The sequence below is a fragment of the Eublepharis macularius genome, chromosome 5, assembly GCF_028583425.1.
Source record: "Eublepharis macularius isolate TG4126 chromosome 5, MPM_Emac_v1.0, whole genome shotgun sequence".
NCBI lineage: Eukaryota > Metazoa > Chordata > Lepidosauria > Squamata > Eublepharidae > Eublepharis > Eublepharis macularius.
Window position 1 is genome coordinate 11252583 of NC_072794.1, and position 24309 is coordinate 11276891.

The following is a 24309-nucleotide window of genomic DNA, read 5'->3' on the forward strand; positions in this document are numbered from 1 at the left end:
CACATCTTCGAGAACTTCGCGTTCCCGTCCTTCTCCCAGCCGCTCGGAACCGAGGGCTTCTGAGCCCCCGACCACGTCATCCCGGAGCGCGTCGGAACCGGCAGCTTCTGGTCGGAGATCGTCGGGCTCGAAGGCGAGTCGGAACCGTCGACCCTCGACTTCATCTGTGGCCTCGGCGCCATCGGCTCATAAACCCTCGGAGCGACACCGACCTCCTTCGGTTCCGAAAACGGTTCCAACATCCGCGCCGGCTGTGCCTTTGTCGGTTCCGAGAACATCGGAACCATCCTCGGCGTCGAAGGCTCCGGAACCGACTATTGAAAAGAAAAAGAAGAAGCGGAAACACTCTTCTAAAAAGGACACGGCAGTCTTGGAAAGTCTTATTGTGACTCCTACCGCTCCCTCTTCGGAACCGTTGCAAGCGGTTCCGGCTGAGGACCGACGTGCGGATTCGGCTGATCGTGGCTCGCCCCGAGGTTTCATTCAGCGTTCCAGTCCGGTGGGTGATGTTATCGTTTTGGACAAACCCTCCACTCCGACGGGGCGCCCGAGGTCGACTTCGAGAGAGGCACGATCATCTGCTTCATCGGGCAGTCGCAGGGGTCGACCCCGCAGGCGCAGTCCACGTTCCTATCGAAGTCGGTCGCGGGACGATCGCCTCAGTGATGATCCGGCTGGATCGTATTACAGTGAGAGAGCCTCCCCAATCTCGGACCGACCTTATCAGGAGAGCCCCAGGTCGCCTTCGTGGAGGTCTTATGGGGACTATCGCAGAACACCTCTCCCTTCTGATACCGACTTCCATAGGTCTCGTCGGCATTATAGTGATTCACCAATCTCTGATTCGCCTGACAGAGAAATTGGCCCCACTGATGAGGCTTCTCCTACGGATGATTTCAGGGCGTATAATGACCTGTTACAGCGCATGGCCAAAGCTCTGGACCTTGAAATTTCTGCAACCGAGTCCAAATTTACGGACAAGATTTTACAGCACATCTACTCAGGATCCACTCCGACAGTGGCTTTTCCTTTAATTGATGGATTTGTGGATTTGTGGAAGGGCCTTCAGTCTAAACCGGCCTCTACGCCCGCCACTAATCGTAAGGTTGAAAATCTCTATCGTCTTAGAGATGACGCTCATCCTTTTCTATCGACACATCCACCTCCATCATCTCTAGTTACTGAAGAGATGCAAACTAGACCTAGACAAGGTTCTGTTTCCACACCAGTCGATAAGGACAGCTGAAAGATTGATGCTTTAGGCAGAAAATTCTATACTTCGGCTGCCTTTGGGATCAAGATAGCAAACTATGCAGCGATGATGGCCGCATACCAATTGTTGCTTTGGAAGAAAGTAGCTGCCTTCGTACCAAAGCTCCCAGAAGATCAGAGGATCTTCCTGCGGGTAATACAGGAGGAGGCGGTACGGCTGTCTCGCCACCAGATCAATGCAAGCAGAAGCATGGCGGACACCTCGGCCAGGTCACTCCTCTCGGCAGTAGTTTTGCGTCGTCACGCCTGGTTGAGGACCACGGCGCTGCCTCCTGAGACTAGGAATAGAGTAGAAGATCTCCCCTTTGAAGGAACGTTACTGTTTTCTGAAAAAACGGATGAGTTCCTTTCAAAGAAGAGGACGGACCGCCTGACTGCACGTTCTTACGGCGTGCTCCACCAGAATCCTCAGCAGGCCTCTCGTCCATATTATAGGCCTTTTCAACGAAATCGGCAGCAAAGATACCAACCATACTTCGGGTATGCGTACCAATCCCGCAGAAATTATCAAAGTCCTCAGCCTTCTTTTTACCGGCGCCGGCAAAATCAGAGGGGTAGAGCCAGTTCACAACAGCGACAGGCTAAAGACCTACCTCAAGCAAATAAACAATTCTGACAGTTACAGAGCCCTGACCCCATTTTCGGGACCAGGCTGAGCACTTACAAGGCTGCATGGTGTTCTATTTGTTCGGACAGTTGGGTTTTATCAATAGTTGAAAAAGGTTATAAAGTTGAATTTTTGGATTTACCTTCCTTGAGTCTCCCTGTGTTTATTTCTCAACCACCTTCACAGGAGGTGTTATCTGAGATTTCTGCATTGTTGATTAAAGGGGCTATTGAGGAAGTCCCTGGCACATCATCCTGGTTGGGGTTTTATTCTCCCCTTTTTATGGTTGAGAAAAAGGATGGAGGTCTCCGGCCTATCCTAGATCTCAGAAAACTAAATAAGCTGGTTCGAACTAGGAAGTTTAAGATGGTAACATTACAGACGGTCTTAACACTGTTACCCTCGTATTCATGGTTTGCCGTCCTTGACCTCAAGGACGCTTATTTTCACATTTCAATTTTTTCCGATCACAAGAGGTACCTCCGGTTTACGTGTGGTACCAAGGTTTTTCAATACAGGGTCTTGCCCTTCGGTTTGGCTACCGCACCGAGGGTATTTACAAAATGCATGGCGGTTGTGGTGGCCCATTTGAGACTCCAGGGATGTTGCATTTTCCCGTATTTAGACGATTGGTTATTGGTGGGACACTCCCCTGAGGAGGTCGATAGGCAGATCGCTCTCACCTTATCTGTATGTCTTCAGTTGGGTCTTGTTGTCAACCAGAAGAAATCTAAATTGACCCCGGTAAGGTCCCTCCTTTTTATAGGAGTGGTACTAGATGGTGTTAGGAACATGGGTTTCCTACCTGAGGAGAGGGCATCAAAGATTAAGACCCTTGTTCGTAAATTGAGGAGATGCCGTTACCAGCCGGCACGGTTCCTTCAGGGTTTGTTGGGATGCATGGCGTCCACGACGGCTGTGGTCTCCCTTGCCAGGCTTTTTATGAGAGACCTACAGACGTGGTTCAATTCTGTTTACTCCCCTGAACGGGATTCCCAGGACAGGAAATTTTCCGTCCCCAGACAGGTTCTGCGGTCGCTGGATTGGTGGTTGTCTGACGCCAATCTTATGAAGGGTGTTGAGTTTGGTTATAAACAACCTCAAATCACTATTACAACGGATGCCTCACTGTTGGGGTGGGGTGCTCATTGTGAGGGATTGTATGCCCATGGGGTATGGTCTGAACTAGAACGTATTGAGCATATTAATCTGCTTGAGTTGAGAGCGATCTTACTCGCTTTGATTTCCTTTTCAGATACGGTACAGAACAAGTCCGTCCAGATCTTGACGGACAATACGACAGCAATGTTTTACGTGAACAAACAAGGGGGCACGGCATCCATGTCCCTGTGTGCAGAGGCAAAGAAGTTGTGGACTTGGGCCATAGAACACTCGGTGTGGCTCCAGGCAATGCACATACCAGGGGCCGAGAATTCTATGGCGGATCATCTGAGCAGATTGGACAGGGACAATCACGAGTGGTCCCTGCAGGACAAATATCTGCTCGCTGTTTTCTCCCGATGGGGGTTCCCGGAAGTGGATCTCTTCGCCTCGGAAGAGAATTGCAAAGTCCAAAAGTATTGCTCCAGGGGAGGAGTAGGCCTAGGGTCTCGTGGGGACGCATTTCAACTTGGGTGGTCGGGTCCCCTGATGTATGCGTTCCCCCCGTTTCCGCTGTTGACCAGAGTCGTCAGCAAGATTCAGAGAGACGGAGCATCGGTCATACTGATAGCCCCTTTTTGGCCACGCCAACCGTGGTTTCACGCCCTCTGGAGGCTCCAGGCGCAGTGGATTCAGTTGCCGGCGGTGCCGGACCTGCTGATTTGGAGGGGAGTGTTACATCACGATATCGAGAGGCTCAAGCTCACAGCTTGGCTGATCACACAAGGCCCTTTTTTTCGGTTGATGTAACTAATGTTTTAGAGAACGCTAGGCGTTTTTCCACCAGACAGTCATATGTGTTTAAGTGGGAAAAGTTTTCTTTGTGGTGTCAACAAAAGGGATCGCATCCATTTCAGGCTTCGTTGCCGGAAATATTAGATTTTTTGTGGGAGGTCAAACAGAGGGGTTTGGCTAATAGCTCCGTAAAAGTCTATTTGGCGGCTATCTCAGCCTTTCATCCTCCCGTTGATCAGAGATCGGTTTTTTCTCATCCGATTGCGAAGATGTTCCTGAAGGGTCTGAATAACCTCTTCCCCCCAGTGACAGCTATCGTTCCCCAGTGGTCATTGCCTCTGGTGTTGTCTCGATTGATGGGAAAACCGTTTGAGCCCTTGGCCACTTGTCCTCTTCGACTTTTGTCTCAGAAGGTCGTTTTTCTGGTGGCTATCACCTCGGCCAGGAGGGTGGGGGAATTGGCAGCTTTGTCTCATGAACCCCCTTACCTAAAGGTCCATAAAGAGAAGGTTGTTTTGAGGACGAAGGTGGAGTTTTTGCCAAAGGTGGTATCAAGGTTTCATCTTTCCCAAGATATTACTTTACCGGTGTTTTTCCCTGACCAATCTACGGAAGCTGATAGGGCGTTGCATTCCTTGGATGTTCGCAGGGCACTCCTGTTTTATCTGGACAGGGTGAAACCATTTAGGCGTGACTTTAGGCGTAATTTATTTGTGTGTTACGCAGGGCCCAATAAGGGTAAGAAAGCGTCATCTTGCACCATTTCTCGTTGGGTGGTTCAAACAATTTGGACCTGCTATGCTGCAGCAAATCAACCTTGCCCTCTGGGTGTACGTGCTCACTCTACTAGGGCGCAGGCGTCTTCTGCGGCCCTGCTGAGGGGGGTCCCTCTCCATGATATTTGCAGGGCAGCAACGTGGGCCTCGGCTGACACGTTTATAAAGCACTACGCTTTGGATATCCTGGATAGGAAGGAATCTTTAGTGGGAACTGCAGTGTTGCAATCCATGTTTTTGTGAATTTCATTAAAAATAAATAAATAAAGAACTGAATAGATTAATAAAGGACATGAATACAGTGTCTAATTGTGTTTTTTCTTAGGTAATGCCACCTCCCTGGCGTTAAGCTTTGTAATCTTCCCATGTGGGACTGCACTGGAAGACCGTAGATGAAAAACAGGTTTTTACTTACCATAACTGTTGTTCATCTAGGTCTTCCGTGCAGGCACACATGCCCTCCCTCCTTCCCCGCTGAGTCTTTTGGTATTTTTTCCTTGTAGACAGCGGCGAGAAAGGAACTGAGGGTATGTGGGGGGACGCTCTGCCTCTTGGGAGCCGTTTTTTCGGCGGGAAATTGCCGCGCTTGCGCGGTGGGAGGCGAGAGCGCCCCCTGGTGGTGAATTTTTTGAGCTTGGAAATGTCCGGATCGGCAGGCCTGCGCGTGCGCAGTCCCATGTGTGCCTGCACGGAAGACCTAGATGAACAACAGTTATGGTAAGTAAAAACCTGTTTTTCTTTCAGCTCCTACGAGTAAAGAGCTGACAATTTCCAGCTCCTGGGTCAAGCTTTTTGCATAGTTCCCTTCTCTGTAGGTGCTAATCCAGAGGGCCAAAGTCTCGACGACCTTGGTGTCTGAGCGTAATTCATGGTGCTGGTATTGAGGACCATGATACCCAAGGGACCACCTCCCTTATGACTGCCTGCTTTCAGAGGCACTTGAAGCTGCCTTATAGTGAGTCAGACTTTTAAACCATCAAGCTCAGCCTTGACCTCTCACCATATCTCCAGGCAGCAGCAGTCAGATTTACTGGTTGCTCAGCAAAGATACTTCCCTTGTTCTTAGATGTAACCTCAAAATCCCAAAGGAGCAAGAGGGGAGATGGAGGAGAAAAAGGAAGAAAATTAACGGCGATGTGAAATTATCACAAAGTCTGGATGAATATGTCAGTTTTAGTATTTTAAATGGGGCCCTGGGCAAATAGCAGGAGGGAGGGAGAACACTCCCCCTCCCCTCAGTTTGCCTCAAAGGTGTGGGGGGTGTAAATGGTGAGGCAAGCTGATTGTGGGGGAAAGCTGGTTCTTTTACATGTCTGGACCTTTTAGATCTTTGATGGCAGAGACTGGCATTTTCAGTGGCGCCTGAATGCAATTGGACATCTGACATAATCCTAAAAGTGAGCAACAGGGCCATTTTCACATTTATTAATTTTTTTAGCACCAGTTCCACTTTATGCTGTTTGGCAAACTGTTCCTGAAACTGCGGGGAGTTTCGTAAACTTCTCTCATTAATAGCTGGAGTGCTCTTAAGAGTACGGGGAAGCTACTGTGGCTAGTGTTGGGTATGATCTGGGAAACACAGGCTCCCATTCCCAATCTTCCATGAAGCTTTTTTGTTTGGGACCTCATGTCAGCAACCAGCCCCACCCGTTCCACTGAAGCGGAGAAGGGAGAGAGATGCTTGCTGACATGAACTCCAGAGGAAAAGCAGGGTAAAAATTCCCCCAATAGCATCACTCTGGAGTGCCCGTAAGTACTGGAGTGCTCCTTTTAAAATAGCTGTTTTGCTTCAGGGGCTATTTGAGATGGAGCAACTTGAAAGTCAAAACCAAAATGTCCAGGAAAGGAAGATGGGAAACTTTCCCCAAGTAACACACCTGAAAATTGTCTATGTGGTCACCTTTTTTGTATTGCATGTGAATACTACAACCTTTCTTTTGCCTTCCCAGCAGTTAGGTTTGAGTTGGGTTGTGTTTTCTGGGGAGCAGCATGAAGGAAGCAGCCCACGTAAAGTGCTGTGGCGTGATTAGTATCCACTTTCATTCCATTTCTCTCCTCATTTTTTTTTTGCTTTAAAGATTAGCATCGTGGAACTTGAGAAAAGCCAAAGGCAGCAAGAACTCCTGCAGCTGAAATCGTGCATGCCTCCTGACGAATCGCTGCCGGTGCAGCCACGCCACAAAAACCATCTGAATCGTGAGCCAGAGCCTGACCACAGCCTGTTCCAACTGGAGCTGGAGTGCCCCAAGTTCCCAGTACCCCATATCAATGGTATGAGCCCTGAGCTGTCCATGAACGGTCACGCCACACCGTATGAGGTCCATCATGCTCTCAGCAGGCCCTCCTCCAAGCAGAGCACCCCTCAGTATGCAACATCACACCTGGACCAAGACATCGTCCCTTGTACCCCAAACCACAACTGTAGGCAGAAACCAGACAAGGCCTCAAGCTTGTCCTTACCGGATTACACCAGATTCTCCCCAGCCAAGATAGCCCTACGGAGGCACTTGAACCAGGACCAAACAGGCAGTGCAAAATTGACAACGAATGAAAACCATCACAGGTGAGGTTCTCTTTGATCTTTTGCAAAGCGGCAACAAGTGGGGAGGGGGTTGTCGGCTTATTTGAACTAGAGGATGGATTGTGGCTCAGTGACTGGACGTCCGCTTGGCATGCGGAAGGTCCCAGACTCAGTCCCCAGTATCTCCAGGTAAAAGGACTGGGTAAAGTAAGTGATGCCTCTGGCTGAGACCCCGGAGAGCTGCTGCCTGCCTGAGCAGATTATCCTGCCTTTGAGGGATCATGGATCAGACTCAGTATAAGACGGCTCCATGTGAACGTAGTCGCAGGGATTCTGTGTGATTGTCAAACCACAAATACTCCACGTAAAAGTCGTATGACCAGAGCCCTCTCTTAGTTGGTGTGGAATCTTCGTGCTTTTTAAAAAGATGGTGGAGAGTGTTCTAGAGCGGTCACCTGGGGAACTGGCCTGGTTTATCAAACATGAAATTAGTCTGAACAGTTGAAGTAGGTAACAGCTGGTGAAAGCTCACGCCCTGTCAAAAAAAATTAGTCTTCTGGCTGCAACTGGATTTTCTTACCAGTCTGCTGATAGATTTAGTTCAGCCTTGACTGCTGTGACTGACAGTGGCTCTCCCAAGGGTTTTTCCCGAGGTCTGCTGCTGCCCAGATCCTTAGCTGGAGATTCCAGAGCCTGGGCCTGGAACCAAGAGAGGCCTTCTGCCTGTCAGCCACAGCTTCTCCACAAACGTTCCTGTTTCTGTTGCTGTGAGGCTGATCTGAAAACTCCCAACTTCTTTATTACAGAACAGAGCATATAAAAGAGAACGGCATTACATTTCCGAGCCCTACAATACCAAATGGCATAAAGATGAGCCCTCAGGAACCCCGTCCCTCTTCACCGGCAGCTGTGCCAGTTGCTAATGAGAAGGTAAGGAAGCCGGTGGCCTCTGATTCTGGGCTCGGGGCTACAGTTTTGCTAAAACCAGTAGTATTTACCCAGGGGTTGAGTTCCAAGGCACGATGGTAACCTGGTGGGGTTTGGAGATGCCAATGAAGATTGAGCTTGGATTGGCACCCATCGTATGGGGTCCTAAATCGGAGAGAGTTTCTCGCCGTGCTTCTCTTAGCTCCCCCAGTATTACACCACAGAAGATGCAAATTCAGATAGAATTCATGTTCTGAAACATCCCATTGAAGCTTCTGTGTAAAAATGCTTACATGATTCTGTTTTCTTTTGAAGAATCTCTTGCCGTGCAGCTCTTACTTTTTCATAGGCACGAATAACTTACTCATTGTGTTAATGTACTTGTGATGGGAGGGAACGCTTCTGATCATATGAAACGTTTAAAATGGGTTTTATAACACAGTGCACTCCACAAAAATAAGAATAAGCGCTAGTTTCCGAGAGGTGCAGAAGAACACAGAAGGAAGTAAGGTGCACGGACTGATGTTTCTGATTTGTTTCAAAAATAATCTTAAGGGGTAAAAATCCATCTGCAAAGGCAATCAAAACACACATTTTAAGATTTATACACAACTCAATATTGTTGCATTGTAAAAAAACAACAACCAAAAAACATAAATAAGAAACCTCTATGACTAGTTGGGCATGTTCTAAAATACATAAATGCTTTGCACAGCTGTTTTTTAAAAAAAAAAACACCTAAAGAGCTGGGTAGCAATCCAGGTGGGATACTGTACGAGTGCAGAGTCCCGCACAGAAGCGCTTTCATCCGCTGGCATCGTGTTAAAAATCCCTTCCTAATAAAGATGCCTTGCCTCCAAGCAGAGCAAACAGTACTGTAGTTCTACTGACCATTTTAAAATGCTGGTCAAAACAATCTGTGTGTGTGTGTGTGTGCACGCGTGCTGGCTAGCTGATGCCTTTGACTCTTTCTGCAGTCTGCCATACATGGTATTAATACAGATCAGTTAGTCTACATGGAGGGGTGGGGGTTCCAGAGTGCTTGCAGCTCACAAACTATCGCCAGCATTTTAAGCACGTGTGCGTGCGTGCAGCCGAACCAAGAAGACCTGGCCAAAAGGAGGAGCTGCATTTGGCATTGTCTGCTTTGTGTGTTTGCAGGCTTTGCGAGAGAGGACGCCTGCGAATAACGGGGAGACCATCACCAGCCTTCCCATCAGTATTCCCCTCAGCACAGTGCAGCCCAATAAACTCCCTGTTAGTATCCCCCTGGCCAGCGTAGTTCTACCTAGCCGTGTTGAGAAGGTGGTGAGTAAGGGGCTCCTTGACCTCCCCCCCACCCTTCCCATCCCTTCCTTATAAAGCTAGACTGGAGATGCTAATGCCCTTCAGCAGCGGTCTTCAACCCATGGACCAGAAGCTCAGAAGTGTTTACAGAGCCCTCTTGCTGAGACTCAAAATCTTATGAAGCTGCCTCTTTATTTCTCCTGCCATTTGAAAGTCAAGGCCCTCCTGGGTAGACAGTGAGGGTCCTGTGCCTTCTGCTTCTCGAGGCAGGCTTAGAAGAGCAGGAGGACAGCCACGGGAGGTCACACCGTAGTGGAGAGGATTCCTCTGTGGCTCTGGCCCTTGGCCTGCTCCTTGCTCTGGTCCACGTCCAAGCGCTTGGTTTGTTTTTCTGGCTGTCTTGTCTTTCTGCCCTCCACTTCGTCTTGCTACCGTGCCGTGTGACTTCCTGTCACATGCTTCTAGGTCTGGAAAGGTTGAAGGCCGCTGACTTGAAAAACTGTTAACTGTATTTGTGGGGCCACAGACAGCATGCGTCCCTGGCAAACACCTCGAGCTTTCCATGCCTCGCAGCAGAATTTGAATGGGAGCCAGTGTAGTGTATAGTGTTGGATTTGCTACAGGGAGACCCTGGTTCAAATTTTCACTTAGCTGTAAGTACCTTACCCAGTGAGCTTCGGCCAATCACTGTCTCTTGGTGTAGCCTACCTTGCAGGGTTGCTGTGGGGGGAATGGAGAAAGGGAGACCTCTGAGCTCTTTTTGAATGGGAAGAGTAGGGTCAATTGTAGTTGGATTCATAAAAGCAGAGCACGCCGTATCTAGATTACACTGCATGGCATGGTCTCCTGAAAATTTTCTGTTTCACTGTTAAGAAGCTGGTCCTCATATCTCCCAAATGTTCCACCTTCTGGCTTAATTCAGCGTGATAAGGCTGTCAAGTTCAGTGGTGGGAGGCCCTGGGTTAAAATTCTTGCACAGACTTTAAATTCACTGTGCAAAGGTTTTTTTTTTTTTAAATCCCTAGTCATCTCAGGGTATTACTTAGCTAAGAAATACATAGTCTGCATGCTGAGAAGGGTTGTGTAAATCAAGATAGGCCTGTTAGGGTGGCCAGGCTTCCCCAGCTACAGGTGGCTCCATTTCAGACCCCTTCACATGGACTCTGTGGTCACCACTTGCCTGTGTGATGTGGCTGCCTTAGGTGAATGGCAGTCGAAGCTGGCGCTCACCTGCTGAAGTTGCCCATCTCCTTCTCCTTCTCCTTCCAGAGAAACACACCCAGCCCTGTCCACCAGAACCGTGACTCCTTTTCAACGCTTGATAAACAATGTGGTGCTAGTTCCCATAACGGCATGAGCAGTGTCGCTGCAAACAAGTCATTTACTTTGGCTACCTCAGGTGAGTTTCCCCCTGCCAAGGTTCGTAAGCAGCCCTGTGGTTTTGTGGGGGAAAGGGCAGACATCTCTGCTCCTTGAAATCTTCAGATGCCATGGAAGTCAGGATTCTCTACCTGCGCTGTGCTCTTTGCCATTGTTCCCTTTACACCGTTGAAAAGCTTTCTCGTTTTCCCCAGAGCCTGGGATGTAAAGCTGTGGGTCATTTGAAGTTTAGGTGCAGGAAAAGTCCCTCAGTACCAGGATGCTGGGAGAGGGAGACGCACATTGTGGGAAGGTACCAAAGAAGTTGACTTTCCAGGACTTCTGAAGTCCACGAAAGGCACAGGAGGGCAGCCAGTCCAAACTACTGAGTCGGCCTATTTTCAGGATCTGTGCCCAGGGGGTGCATGTAGCCATCCATCTGATGCCGAGTCTTAAGTTTTCAGCACCAGGTTAAAATGCCTTCATTTTCCTAGGCAGGTTGCTGGGTTTTTACTGTGTTTTCCTTCCTTCTTAATACTGTATGTCTTAATTTTGCCTGAATATAGCAAAATTGGCCAGTTTTAAGAAAATTTGTATAGCTTGTTCTGCTTTTAGATAATATTTTGGCCTTTTTAAAAACGGCGTTCTGTCGGGAATCTTGAACTGTACAATTTTTTGTTAACTTTTGTTAACAGTTTAATAGACTCCATTCTGCCTGCCTGTCTCTTTATTCACAGGTTTTTCATACACGACAGGCTCTGGGTTGGCCAATGGGACTCTTTCAAACAGCCCTGCCCAGCTTAACCACACTGTTGACCATGCTGCTCTGGAGGATGTGTCCAGTTCGGGAAGCTTGTTTAGTTCAGCGGGATCTCGGAGTTCCACTCCACAGCACCCTTCCTTGCTGATGATGCCATCACGGAATTCAGGGCAGAACTCCCCTGCTCACCAGCACTCGGCGAGCCCCAGGATGAATGGGGCCTCTCAGGGTCTGGGAGGGGTACTGCAGTACATGGACTCGCAGAAAGTGTTCACTGAAGGGACACGGGGGGATGCACAGGCTGACGCAGCATTCTCTGATCCTGAAAGTGAGGGCAAGCGAAGGATCATCTTCACCATCTCTCCTGCCACAGGAACCATAAAGCATTCTCCTTCCAGTAAGCACAGCTCCCTTACTGCAAGCATACGGATGGAGTGTGGGCAGGCCTATGTACAGGATGGGAAGAAGCGTGGCCGGAGGAAGCGGTCCTCCACGGGAACACCTAATATGAACTCCGGGGTCTCACCAAAACGCAAATCGTTGCCAGCAGTGGCTGGACTCTTCGCTCAGCCTTCGGGGTCTCCACTGAATATCAGTTCAATGGTGAGGAATTGAGTATTGTGTGGCTTTTAAATCCCCCCCCCCCGCCCCAGTACTCCTCTGGGGCAAGCACAGATCTCCTTTGGGTAACCAAGCAAGGAAGCTTTCATAAGCCAGAAATTGGTTATCTTGGGATTGTTTGCAGCACAAACATAAGGACTTTTAGGAAAGTTGAGCCAGTATAATGTTTATTGTTGAGTTCTTTACAAGACTGCCGTAAATGTAAGTTTGTTATTTTTATTTATTTTAAAATCTGCTCTTTGCTCCAACATCTAATTCAGGCAACTTAAAACCACATCCTAAAACAATCAAAGCAATTTATTTTTTTTAAATACCAAGAGATTCCTAAACGTATAAACAGAATGTGAGATGCAAGACCTTGAGAATTCAGGAGACATCAATAAAGCAACGATTGAAAAACTAGTTTGCGCGTGGACACATGCACATGCGCTGTATTTTACTATTTGATAACTTGGCCCCTCCAAAAGCTCGCTTTAAACACAGCTCCTGAAGCTTAAGAGAGGCAGGACTGCCTGAGCATTCTGCTAGCAGAGGGAGTGTAGTGGTTTTGGCACCTCCACTAAGAAGGCCCTGTCAGAAGAGCTGCCCAGTGGGATGTGAAGCGTGGCCCCTCTGAGCTTCAGTTAGCACCTCTGTGTGCGAAGGGGGTTGTGAGCAGCTTATTTTAATTGCGTGTCTAATGCTTTGCTGTGGCTTCTCGCTCAGGGCCCAGTGTTTCCCCCATGGTAGCGGTGAAGCGGACAGTGCAGTCTTGTAAGGATCTGTGGGGCTTTGGGCATGTTGTTGATTCACAAAGTTTTGTACTGGAACAATGCTCTGGGCCAGTGTTCTTTTAGGCTCTGTAACTTCTGATCTGTGAGTGGCGGATCACAGCCTTAAACAGTTGTGAGTGGCAGCTGGATCACAGTCTTAAACACTTTTTATCTTGCCCTGGACAATTCTACAAGCTTTGGGTTATAAAGAAGATGTAAGGAATTCTGCGTGGCCTCCATTCATATATGACAAACTAGCCTCAGTTCATTGTGGCAGCACCAAAGTCACTGACCAGGGCTTGTTCAGTAAACTACAAATTTGTTGTGCTGTCTGAATCGGGTGCTTTAAGGTCGTTTAAAATCCTGAGATTGGATCCAGCATGGCATTCCTGTGAGTGCTAGAACTTCGGTCTGTAGAGCACCATGGCAAGGCACCCTCTCCGTCAATGGCTTCAAATGCTCTCCAAATCCTGCTATAATGAGGGGGGGGGGGGCCCTCCTGCAGAACAGGATTTCTGGGCACTTTTTATGTTGCTGTGGTGATAGGGAGCCCAGAAAGTCACCCTCTGCATACAGAAGTCCTTGTGCTTGCAGTAACACTGTGGCAGATCAACTCCCGGCTTGTCAATGGGAAATTTTCTTTTCAAAGCACCTGATTTGGACGTGTCAACCAACAGCAGTTCATTTGAAAGCCAAGGACCAAAAGACCAAGCACATGCCCTGAGCCAAGAGAAAAGGGTGGGGGGCATAAATATTTTCATAAATGTGGCTCCTTGATCTGTAATTATGGCATTGCTATGAGGGGAGGAACACAGGAAACCAAAGACTTCGTCTTATTGTTGTGTGCAGTCTCCTGTTTGGATGCAAGGAAAATGACATGACAGATCTGCCTTTAAGGAGCGGCTGGACGAATACCTGTTGGGGATGCTTTAGGCTGCTCCTGCATTGGACAGGGGGTTGAACTAGATGGTCTCTAAGGCCCCTTCCAGCTCTAGGATTCTATGTTTCGAGGTTTCCTTATGCAGTAGAATATATTCCTAACTCCCGAACCGTGGCTGGGAGAATAAACTTCTGTCCCCAGAATACAAAATGTGGCCAACCCTTTTAAACCCAAAGCCCCCTTTCTCTTTCTTAACGGTTTGAGATGTTTTATTTCTCTCTCTTTCCCTTCTTCAGGTCAGTAATATTAACCAGCCTTTAGAAATCACCGCCATTTCTTCCCCTGAAAACTCCCTGAAGAACTCCCCTGTCCCGTACCAGGACAACGACCAGCCCCCTGTGCTGAAGAAGGAGAAACCCATTGCTCAGACCAACGGTATTCATTACTCACCGCTGACTTCTGACGAGGAGCAGGGCTCGGAGGACGACCATAATAGCACCCGGTGAGCAGGGGCAGGGGCCTGGTTGCTTTTTCTTCCTCAAAAGAGGTTCATGTGCCGCAGTATCAAATCCCTCGCATTCCTTCCTACATTGTTTAAGAGGATCTGGATCAAACCCTTTCCGTCTGGACCATACTAAGAGAGAGGCTTTTTTCCAGCAATGGGGCTCCCCGTCCCCACCTCCAGTTTTCTTCAAACAGCTAGTGAAAATGGTTTTGTTGCTTTTCACCAGCTGGGTTCTGATGGTGGTACTGAAGCTGTTGTTTATTCCGGCTGTTTGGCTGTCGTTGTCCACCAAGACCAGCTTGCTTGGCTGTTTTGTTCCCCTGTGTAGTTTTGCAATTAGTGTGTGTCACTGGCTATGAAATGTACCCTTGATGGGTTGACTTGTCAAGCTAGACATTTTTAAAATAAATGAATGAAACTTCTTGTCTGTGTTGGACCTACTTTTCTGCCTTTGGATATCTGAAGGCTGACCTCTCCATATATGACCCTGGTGTTGCCGGTTCTGATCCACCTGGCAGTCCCTTCTGTTGATTCTTGTAATCAGTTTGCTACATTTGTCCTCCGCAAGGAGTTCTGCACTGTCTGTTGCTGCACCTGTATTGTGAAATAGTTTACCATTGACCACAAGCCTCTTTATACTGGTGTTCAAGAGGGGAGTATAAAATGCTCTAACTTCAGAGCTCTCTTTTGCTACTAATTATTGTTTTCCGATTTGATACTTGCAGCATTGATTGAGATTAGAACTTTAGGACAGTATCTTCCTTTTTCGAGTTGTGTTATATTGTGGTTTCTAAATTTCATTCAACTTGGTGTCGCCTTTATTGTAAGCAGAAGTTGGAAAGGCGAGGTCTAAATTTTCAAGGTTGAAAAAACTAACAAATGTCTCCTGGGAATTTGAAACTGGGGTGCAGAGAACAAGGGAAATGGTCTGCAACCGCTGTGGCTGAGAGCAGATCAGAACTTGACAGGCGTGGACAGAATGTTGTGGTTTTGACTTGTTGTGCTTATGAGAGGTTGCAAAACCAAAACAAGAAGCCCACGTTTGAGGATTTCTCCATTTTGATGTGTCGGTAGAATTCACCCCTTGAGGATGAAATAGGGAAAAAGCAGGTGTCTCGAAAAGCTGCATTGCAGAATGTGTTGGCTTACTATGCTTTCTGCATCTCTTTTCATTATTTATCTACTTACATTATTTGTAGTCCTCCTTTCTCACTGGGACTTAAGGCGGATTACAAAGAGTAAGTCAATACAATCAACAGGATGGGACATCCAATAAACAATACAGTAGGGTTTGGAGTGCAGAAAACGGGGGCCAACCAGGCATCTGAAACAGAACTGAAACAAAGCAAAGGTATTAACGCGACGCTTTAAACAGTGCAAAAATTTCATAGTGGGATCCTCCTTACAGCCATAGATAGTACAGACTGTACGTAGTAGTATAGACCACAGTCCGTAACTCTTTCCCCAAGCATCTTTCACAATTGTTTTGTTATAGTTCCAGCCCTATGATCTATGTGGAAAAGCCCTCGTCAATAATTCTGTTTTGCAGCTTGCAGAAAGTCAGGAGAATGGGAGCCACCCTTAGCGCATCAGGCAGAACATTTTGAGAACAGCATTTGGAAAGAACCTGCCTGTTTTAAAACAAAGCCCACCAACCAACCAAAAAGGAAAAGGGGGCCCTTCAAGGAATCAGTCTTGGAGCCCTTTGCTTCTTGGGAGGAGTTGGCTGGGTGGGGGAGTTCATTCCATTTTCTGCCCTCAACTGTAGACTTCAAAAACTCTCCAGCACTGTGTATAAAAAATTAATACAAATGTTTTCTCTAGTGCATGTCTTAATATCCTGTCAAAATAAACACAGTTTTCTGTAAAAATACAATATTTTGCTTTTCTCTTTTACCTGAGGCATAACAGGCCTGACAGTGTAAATCTCATAGATCATCTAGCAGTTTAACATCTGGAATCTTCCTTTGTTTCCAGTATATTGCATATCATAAATAAGTGGCCTTCCCTTATTTTAATTTTTTTTTAAAAATAGACAATGGAGAAGGAGAATAAATACACAGTTCCAATATTTTGTTTGGTTTGAGGATAGGTAAGTGTTGTGATGCAACAGCATTGTGAAATAACTTTTTCCCCCTCCATCTCTTCCTAGAATTGAAAGAAAAATTGCAACAATATCACTGGACAGCAAATCTCCACAAAAGCCAATGGAGAGCAGTAAGTATGGAAGGGTGGGCTTGTGTCCCCATAGAAATGGAACGTTACTTCTTTGTGGTCTGTGGGCATTAGGCTCATGTGATTTGTACCTATACAGAGCAGCAATTCAGAAGCTTCTCAAGCTAGATAGACCAGTTGCTTCAAGAGTCTGAGGGCTACTAATTTTTTAATGTTTATCTATATGTTATTTATTCTCTGGTTTCTCACTGGGACTCAAGGGGGATTACACGGTGTAAGTCAATACGATCAATGGCTGGGACATTCAATAAACAACACAATTGGGTACGGACTGCAGAACTCTGAAAACAGTCAGAGATCTGAATACAAAGATGAAAGATCACCGAAGCAGAACTTAAGTAATATGACATACTAAACAACGTAGAAGCTACCCAGTAGGAGCATATCTACATCAACTGACAGTACCCAGTAGTATAGTCTGCAGTCCCCTTATCAAAGCATCCCTTTGAACCATTTCTTTTCAGTACTGCCTTCCTATATGTGTGAAAAAGCCCTCCTGAATAATTCCATTTTGCATAGTTTGTAGAATGCTGAGAGGGTGGGAACTCTCCTGACTTCTCCAGGCAGGTCGTTCCATAAGGCTGGGGCCCCTGTAGAGAATGTACGTGTACAGGCAGCAGCTGATTTTACCCGTTTGCAGGATTATATCTGCAGAAGGCCCTGATCAGATGAGCGAAGCTGCTGTGGTGGAGCATATGAGGGGCTAAGGCCATGCCGAACTTCGCATGTGATAGCCAAAACTTTGAATTGAGCCTGGTAATTCGGCTTCATCAGGATTATCAGGTCCTGGTGAGGGGGAAGTTTTCCCCAAAGGAAGAGCTGTTCTCTCCCCGTACATGCTGAATGATATCCTCCTTCCATTGAGCGATTGAGGGGTAGACTTCCTCCGGAGGGTGTCTAGTTTCTTGCCCTCTTTTATCTACCAGTGTGGAAGGAAGCATCTGCTGCCCCTTCCCTTGAACAGCCTGAACCACAATGACGTTAACTGAAGGGTATGAAAATACACACGAAGCTGCCTTATACTGAAGCCAACCATTAGCCCATCACGGTTAGTGCTCTGACTGGCAATGGCTCTGCAGGGTCTTGAGCACAGGTATTTCATATCACCTGCCCCCTGATCTTTTTAGCTGGAGATGCTGGGGATTGAACCGGGGACCTTCTGTGTGCCAAACAGATGCTCTGCCGCTGAGCCACAGCCCCTCCCCGAACACAGGTTTGAACCTGAGTTCCCCTACAGGACCGTCTGCATACGAAGCATACGCTGTACCGCTGAGCTAGGGTCCCTTCCCTAATGCCACCAGCAGCTACTGAGGTTTTGAACCCCTGCGCTTGATTTTCACTGTTCTTTAAAGGATTTTTTTCATTCTAGCTAGCCTCTTTTGTGAGGTAGGTTAGGCTAAGCATGTTTTTTTTTTGTGCTTAAGATTTTCACCCAGGTTTCCCCTAGTCAGAATGTACTTACTACCCCATGTTTGCGACCCGCTGCAGGACTAGTTCTTGTAGTCCCTGGGTTGAATAAGAGCTACTAAAATATAAAAGAGAGTAAGTTCTGATTCCCCCCCAGAGTGCAGTGTGTTACTTCTGCTGGGCTTCTCTAATTGCCTGTCTTTAATGTGTGAGGTTGCAGGGGAGGTAATTTGAAACCCTCAGTGGCATTAAAGGGTTCACACAGCTGCAGTGAGCTCTTAATAATAATCTGAATATCAGAAAATTCCTATAATGACATTGGTTCCTGATGCCCAACATCACCCATGGGTGTAAACTAAGCTGACCCTGCAATGGCTGTTTAAAAAGATCCTGTGAAATCACTGTTTACGGGGAAAGGAGGCAAACAGCAAGGGCAGACACAAGAGAATGTACTTCATCACACACCCTGAGATTACCTAGCGACATCTGCTGCTACAAGATGAGTTGGCCGCTATCTTGAGAGGCTTTAAAAAGTGTTTTTAGCCACATTTGTGGAGCAGGAGATTTATTTACTTCCTTTATAGTCCACCTATCTCAATTAAAAGAAAAAAAACTCAAGCTATAACAGACAGTTAAGGAAAAATAAACCCACAAAGCAGTATAATACAGAAAAGATTTGTAGGGCCACTTTGGTGCATTAGATTAGATTATTGAGAGCCAGTTTGGTATAGTGGCTAAGAGCGCAGGACTCTAATCTGGAGAGCCGGGTTTGATTCCGCTCTCCTCCACATGAAGCCAGCTGGGTGACCTTGGATCAGTCACAGCTCTCTCAGAGCGCTCTCAGCCCTACCCACCTCACAGGGTGTTTGTTGTGGGGATAATAACAACATACTTTGTAAACCGCTCTGAGTGGGCGTTAAGCTGTCCTGAAGGGCGGTATATAAATCGAACGTTGTTGTAACTTCCTCTACATTGGGCTGCCCTTAAAGTATTTGGAAACTTCAACTGGTGCCGAATGCTGCAGCCAGGATGTTGACTGGAGTGGGCTGTAGGGACCATATCACTCCAGTCTTGGCTATCTGCACTGGCTCCAGTTTGTTTCTGGGCACAATTCAGGGTGCTGGTGTTGACCCTTAAAGCCTTACATGGCTTGGAGCCAGCATGCCTGAAAGACTTCCTCCTCCTTAATGGAACTGCCCGACCCCTGTGGTCATCCTCGGCAGCCCTGCTTCAGATGCCCCCGCTTTCTGAGATTAGACGGGTGGCAGCCTGGGAGAGGGCCTTCTCGGCGGTGGCACCAAAACTCTGGAACTCTCTTCCCAGGGCGATTCTTCTCTCCCTTCTGTTGCCATCTTCTGCCTGCAAGTGAAAAGTTTCTTTGTTTCATTTGGCGCATCCTCAGCGATCCCTCCATCGTGCCCAATGTTTTAATTGTTGTTTTTGTGTCTGCATGTTTCGTAAGCTCTGGTTTAACTGTTTTAAGTATGTGCTTTGTTTGATTTTAATTGTTTCATAATGTAATTGTAGTATGTATGTTTTAATTTGTTAGCTGCCTTCATGGCCCCTATAAGGGCAGAAAAGTGGGAGGTAAATTTTGTTAAATAAAAGGATTACGAAAAACAGAAAACAATGCCAATAAAAACAGCGTAATACATAGGATGAACAGTGGCTGGCAGCCACTGCTGCTTTTGACAAAATAAGACTTCTGGTCTGATCTGAATTCCGTATATATATTATTCTTGTCTTTTGTGTGACACTTGCACCACGGTCATGAGAATGGAAACCTCCACGCTCAGCGGCTGGAGGGAAGGGCTGCTGCCTTCACACCCTGTCTGTGAGCTTCCCTAAGGCATCTGGCTGGCCACAGCTGGAAATAAGAGACTAGGCTAAGTGAACCTTGGGCTGATCAGGCAGGCCTGCTGCATTCTTACTGAGGGATTCACGGGCTGCTCTCTGTCACCCTGGTTACTCCCCCTGCCATCAGGGGTGACAAAACAGGGGTAAGGAAGGGAGTTTCTGATTAACCCAAGCCATCCTGTTAAAAGATGTAATTTCATTTGAAGTGCAGCAGGGCAGGAGACTGTGTTGGTTGATAAGGGTTGGTGTAGACCCGAGCCTTGCTGACTTTTTTGGGCCTTATGCCTCCAACTTTTTCTCGCAATCCAGGCATCAGCTTAGCTGGGAGAAAGCAAGCCAGCGAAAACATGAATAGCAGCAAATGGAAGTCCACCTTTTCCCCAATATCTGACATCAACCTGACCAAAACCACAGACAGTTCTCTGCAGGCGCCATCATCCCTGAGCCAGAACTCCCTCTTCACCTTCAGGCCCTCTTCTGAGGACACCGGCGACGGTCCCAAGGTTGCCGCTCACTCGAGGAAGCACATGGCCATGTCTGCTACAGGGACTGAGGGTCTCCACCAAAACACCAGTTCCATGAATGGATTTGCTTACAGTGGTGGGCTGTCGGCGGACATTGGTTTACATAGCTTTATCGATGGTGCTTTGCTTCCACATAAAACCAACGATGCGACAACACTGGGGAGCTCCTCACTGGGGTTCCTGGTGCAGCGAAACAAAGAGCCTGGGGTTTCCGAGGCAAACCCATTCTTGAGCAAAAGGCAGCTAGAGAGCTTGGGTGCCCTGAAAGGGGAAGACTTAAACTGGCCAGGGGCCAAAGGCAAAGAGGCTGGTGAATTGAATGTCCGTTTGGGGGGCTCTTCAGAAAAGGCCTTGGTGCTACACAATGGCAAAACCAGCAAAGGGCGGGAGCGGGAGGCGGAGCTCAAGAACGGCCACAATCTCTTCATCTCTGCCACGGCAGCCGTCCCTTCTGGTGGCCTTCTGAATGGTAAAAGCCTTGCCACGTCTGTCTCTGCCGCTGGTAGCCTGGCTGGGCCAGCTGTCTCTGCTCAGGCGCACCACCCCTTCTTGAACTCCTTGACCGCTGGCTCGCAGTTTCCCCTCGGCCCCGTGGCCTTGCAAGCGAACCTCAACTCTGTGACAAACTCCTCGGTACTGCAGTCCTTATTTAACTCAATGCCAGCTGCTGCTGGCCTGGTCCACGTGTCATCGGCTGCAACACGCCTGACCAACTCGCATGCCATGGGGGGCTTCTCTCCGGGGGTTACAGGTGGAACAGTTGGAGGTAGGTGCTCTTTGAGGTTGCTTCTTCAGGGTCCCTGAAGGAGCAGGGTGTTGTGCTCATTCAAAAATTTTTTACTCTTCCCGAGTAAACGTTCCTCTTTTTTTGTCTGAGCAGCCTGTGAATCTCTGCGGTGGAAGTTGTGTGCTCACTGCCGATTTTGGGGATGCGCTCTGAAAAGTTTACATACATCATTTCGAGTGTGTGGGAGCAGCAGCTGTCAATTTCTGGCTCTTGCTCTGCGGATGTTTGGTTTGCGTATAGATCTCAGGGCTGGGGAAGAGTTGGAAGGCTAGCTCTTCAGCCCTCCTGATGTTGCTTGCAAACACAAACACAGCTCCTGGGGTTGTGTAGCGTATCATCAGAGGAAACGGGTAGAATTGGGTACCTGAAAGGTTCTCGCTGTCCAGCCCTGTCAAGTGAGGAAAGGGGAAAGAGTGGCAGCTGTCAGTTTCACCAGGTAACCATGGCTGAAAGATGGTCCATGTGGGACCTTGAGTCCAGCCATATGTGTACCCTTGTACCTGAAAGGAGGCAGGTAAGTGGCGTCCACCTCCTGGATTTTGCGCCATTGCTACTCATTGCCTGCTGCTGTGTTCATACTGCATATTGTACATCAGGCTGTGGCTGCTGCCGTTTTTGTTCTTTTATTTTGCCTGCTTGCTTTTTTTTTTGGTTTTGCTTTTCTCACTGTGATGTAACCAAGTCCATCTGCTGAAGCTGAGGGGTTTTGTTTTTCTTTCTCTCCTGTTTGCAGGTATTTTTAACCATGTGGTGCCTTGTGCCTCCTCCTCTTCCTCCTCCTCCACTCCCTCTTCTTCCACTCCCTCTTTCTCCTCCTCCTCCTCTGCTCCTCTGCACTTTGGGGCTGCCCTCAGTAACAGCTCTGTTTCCAGCTGTGCGATATTAAATTTAAATCCTCTGCAGGTGGCAGCCAGCACCTCATCCTTCCATGTACCCCCTAATGTGGTGACATCCAGCGAAACCCAGCCAGCTCAGCCCCTCCACCGAGCAATGGTGCAGCCCTCTCTTCTCACCCCTCCGCCCCCTCCTCCCCCTCCTAATGTCTCATTACCACCTCCACCTCCCCTCCGCGGATCTTCTAACTCTGAGTCGTCTGTCCTTCTGCAGAGCTTATCCTCTTTGCAAACAGCCGAGGCTTTCTTGCCACCATCCTCCACTGCTAATGCCGCTTTGTCTATCAAACTAGCTTCTCTTCAGCACAAACCCTCCCGCCCCACCTTTACCATCCACCACCCACCTTTGCCCCGCATGGCGCTGGCGCAGGCTACACCCGCGAACCCGCAATCCAACTCGGCGGCTGCGCCGGCTATGTGGGTCTCCCTTGGCATGCAGTCTCCTTACGCTTCGCACCTCTCTGGGGTTAAACCACGATAAAGAGCTTGGCTTAGCTTAAGCATTCATGCTTTGAAAGGTAAGGCTTATGAGGGGCAGCTGTTGGGGGGACAGGAAGAGAAGCTTGTGTAAAGAGACAGGTTATTGTGGCTTCCCATTCAGGATATTTTTCCCCCCAATTAGGTTGCTAGTGCTACCACAGCTCTGTGATAGAATACTAGCAGAAATGGTGCTTAGTAGTAGAGTGCGCTGTTTGCAGTTGGAAGGTCCCAAATTCCAGTATTTCCAGTTAAAATATCTCAGGTGGCAGGCACTGAGGGAGAGCTTGCGCTGTCTGAGGTCTTGGAGAACTCTTGCCAGGCAGAGGAGCGGCGTGGAGGGCAATCTAAACTCCCCTCTGTCTGGAGATCAGGGGGCGGGGCCACCAGCCATGTGACCATTTTCTCCAAGGGCAACCCACTGAGTTCCACCACCTCTTTCCCCAGAAAAAAAGCCCTGGCTACAGCCAGGGTCCAACTCAACGTAAGGCACATGTGGTTGCTCTCCTGGCTTCACACCTGGGCAGCTCAGGAGCATGAGCTACAGCTCTGCTGCAGAGCACCTCCTTTGTATGTATAAGGTCTGGAGTTCATTGACTTGGCATCTCTAGTTAAAGGATGTCAGGTGTAGGGGGGAGCCTTGCACTTTTCAAAGAGCCAGCACTGATGAGAGTAGACAGAACTTAGCTAGATGGATCCGGGGTGTGAGGCTGTTGCAGATGGGATGGTCTTTTAACTCTTCGCACCTGGGACCCAGGTTTCCCTTAGCTGGCTAATCCAGAATCTCAAGAATATTGGGTGCACAGTCTTGTGTTCTACTGGGCAAGGTGGATTCTGACAGAGTACTATGTTTGATTTGGATGGCTCAGGCTAGTCGATCTCAGAAGCTAAGCAGGGTCAGCCATAGTTAGTGAATGGGAGACCACCAAGGAAGCCCAGGTTTGCTACACAGAGGTAGGCAGTGGCAAACCACCTCTATTCACCTCTTGGTTTGAAAACCCTACCCAGGGGGGGGGGGTGTCACCATAAGTTGGCTGTGACTCGATGGCACTTTAAACACACACCTTATCAAATTGGGTCACACAGTTTTCCCATGCGCAGAGAAATTCTTGTATGAAGGAAAGGAACTTAAAGTGCATTTCTGAAGTCACAGAATCATAGAGTTGGAAGGTCATACAGACCATCTAGTCCAACCCCCTGCCCAGTGCAAGATCAGCCTAAAGCATCTCTGACAAATATCTCTTTCTCCTTCATCTTAATGGGCAGACCTTTGTGTCCTGTTGTGCAGGGCACAGAATTACAGTCTGGGGCATATTAGGAGGGGAGACAAATACCACATCCAGTTATAAAACCATCTCCAACTTTGTGTGGAGGTGTCTTTTTAACTGGACAAAGCGAGGAGAAACTTAAGATCACTGCACAGTGCTGCGTGAGGATTGGGAAGGCTACCAAGTTATGTCTAGCTAAGACTGATGCTTCAAATGGATTGCCGAATCCCAAACTAAACTGCATCCCCTCTCTTCTGTCTCCACACCCCCCTGCCCCGTTTTTCTTGTATTGCAGGTAACTAGGATTTCTACCTCAACCTAACATGACCTATGCAACGACAACGTGGACCAACTTCTCTCCGTTTCAACTGAAGGTGCTCGCCTAGAACACTTTTGGGGTCCTGCTCCCACTCTTCTTACCCCTTCTTTTTCCTTTTTCTTTTCTCTTCTTTCTTGGTCACTACTGGACAAAAAAAAGCAGTCATAGACATAAACCAGAGGAAAGAAAATGCTACTGTGAATCTAAGTTAAAATATATATATATTCAAACTGCGGAAGAAAATGCTTAGAAATGGCTCCAGTTTGTATTGTTGATAGTTTAGATATTTATATTTTTAAATGTTAAAACACACACACAGTTTTTTTTTTCCCCTTTGGCTATTTTGTTCCGCCTGAAGTCATAGGGGGAAAAGGATGAA

General features: G+C 47.9%; 1 protein-coding gene across 1 annotated transcript in view; it reads left to right on the top strand.

Moving 5' to 3' along the window:
• The window catches only part of DOT1L (DOT1 like histone lysine methyltransferase), an 89581-nt gene extending 67082 nt beyond the window's left edge, over positions 1–22499 (top strand). The window contains exons 20-28 of the mRNA XM_054979822.1: positions 6630–7114; positions 7879–8002; positions 9161–9307; positions 10556–10685; positions 11383–12008; positions 13955–14160; positions 16316–16380; positions 19972–20952; positions 21707–22499. Of these exons, the coding sequence (XP_054835797.1) occupies positions 6630–7114; positions 7879–8002; positions 9161–9307; positions 10556–10685; positions 11383–12008; positions 13955–14160; positions 16316–16380; positions 19972–20952; positions 21707–22347 (3405 nt within the window). The 3' untranslated portion in view covers positions 22348–22499. The remainder of the gene's footprint in view (positions 1–6629; positions 7115–7878; positions 8003–9160; positions 9308–10555; positions 10686–11382; positions 12009–13954; positions 14161–16315; positions 16381–19971; positions 20953–21706) is intronic.
• The last annotated feature ends 1810 nt before the right edge of the window (positions 22500–24309 follow it).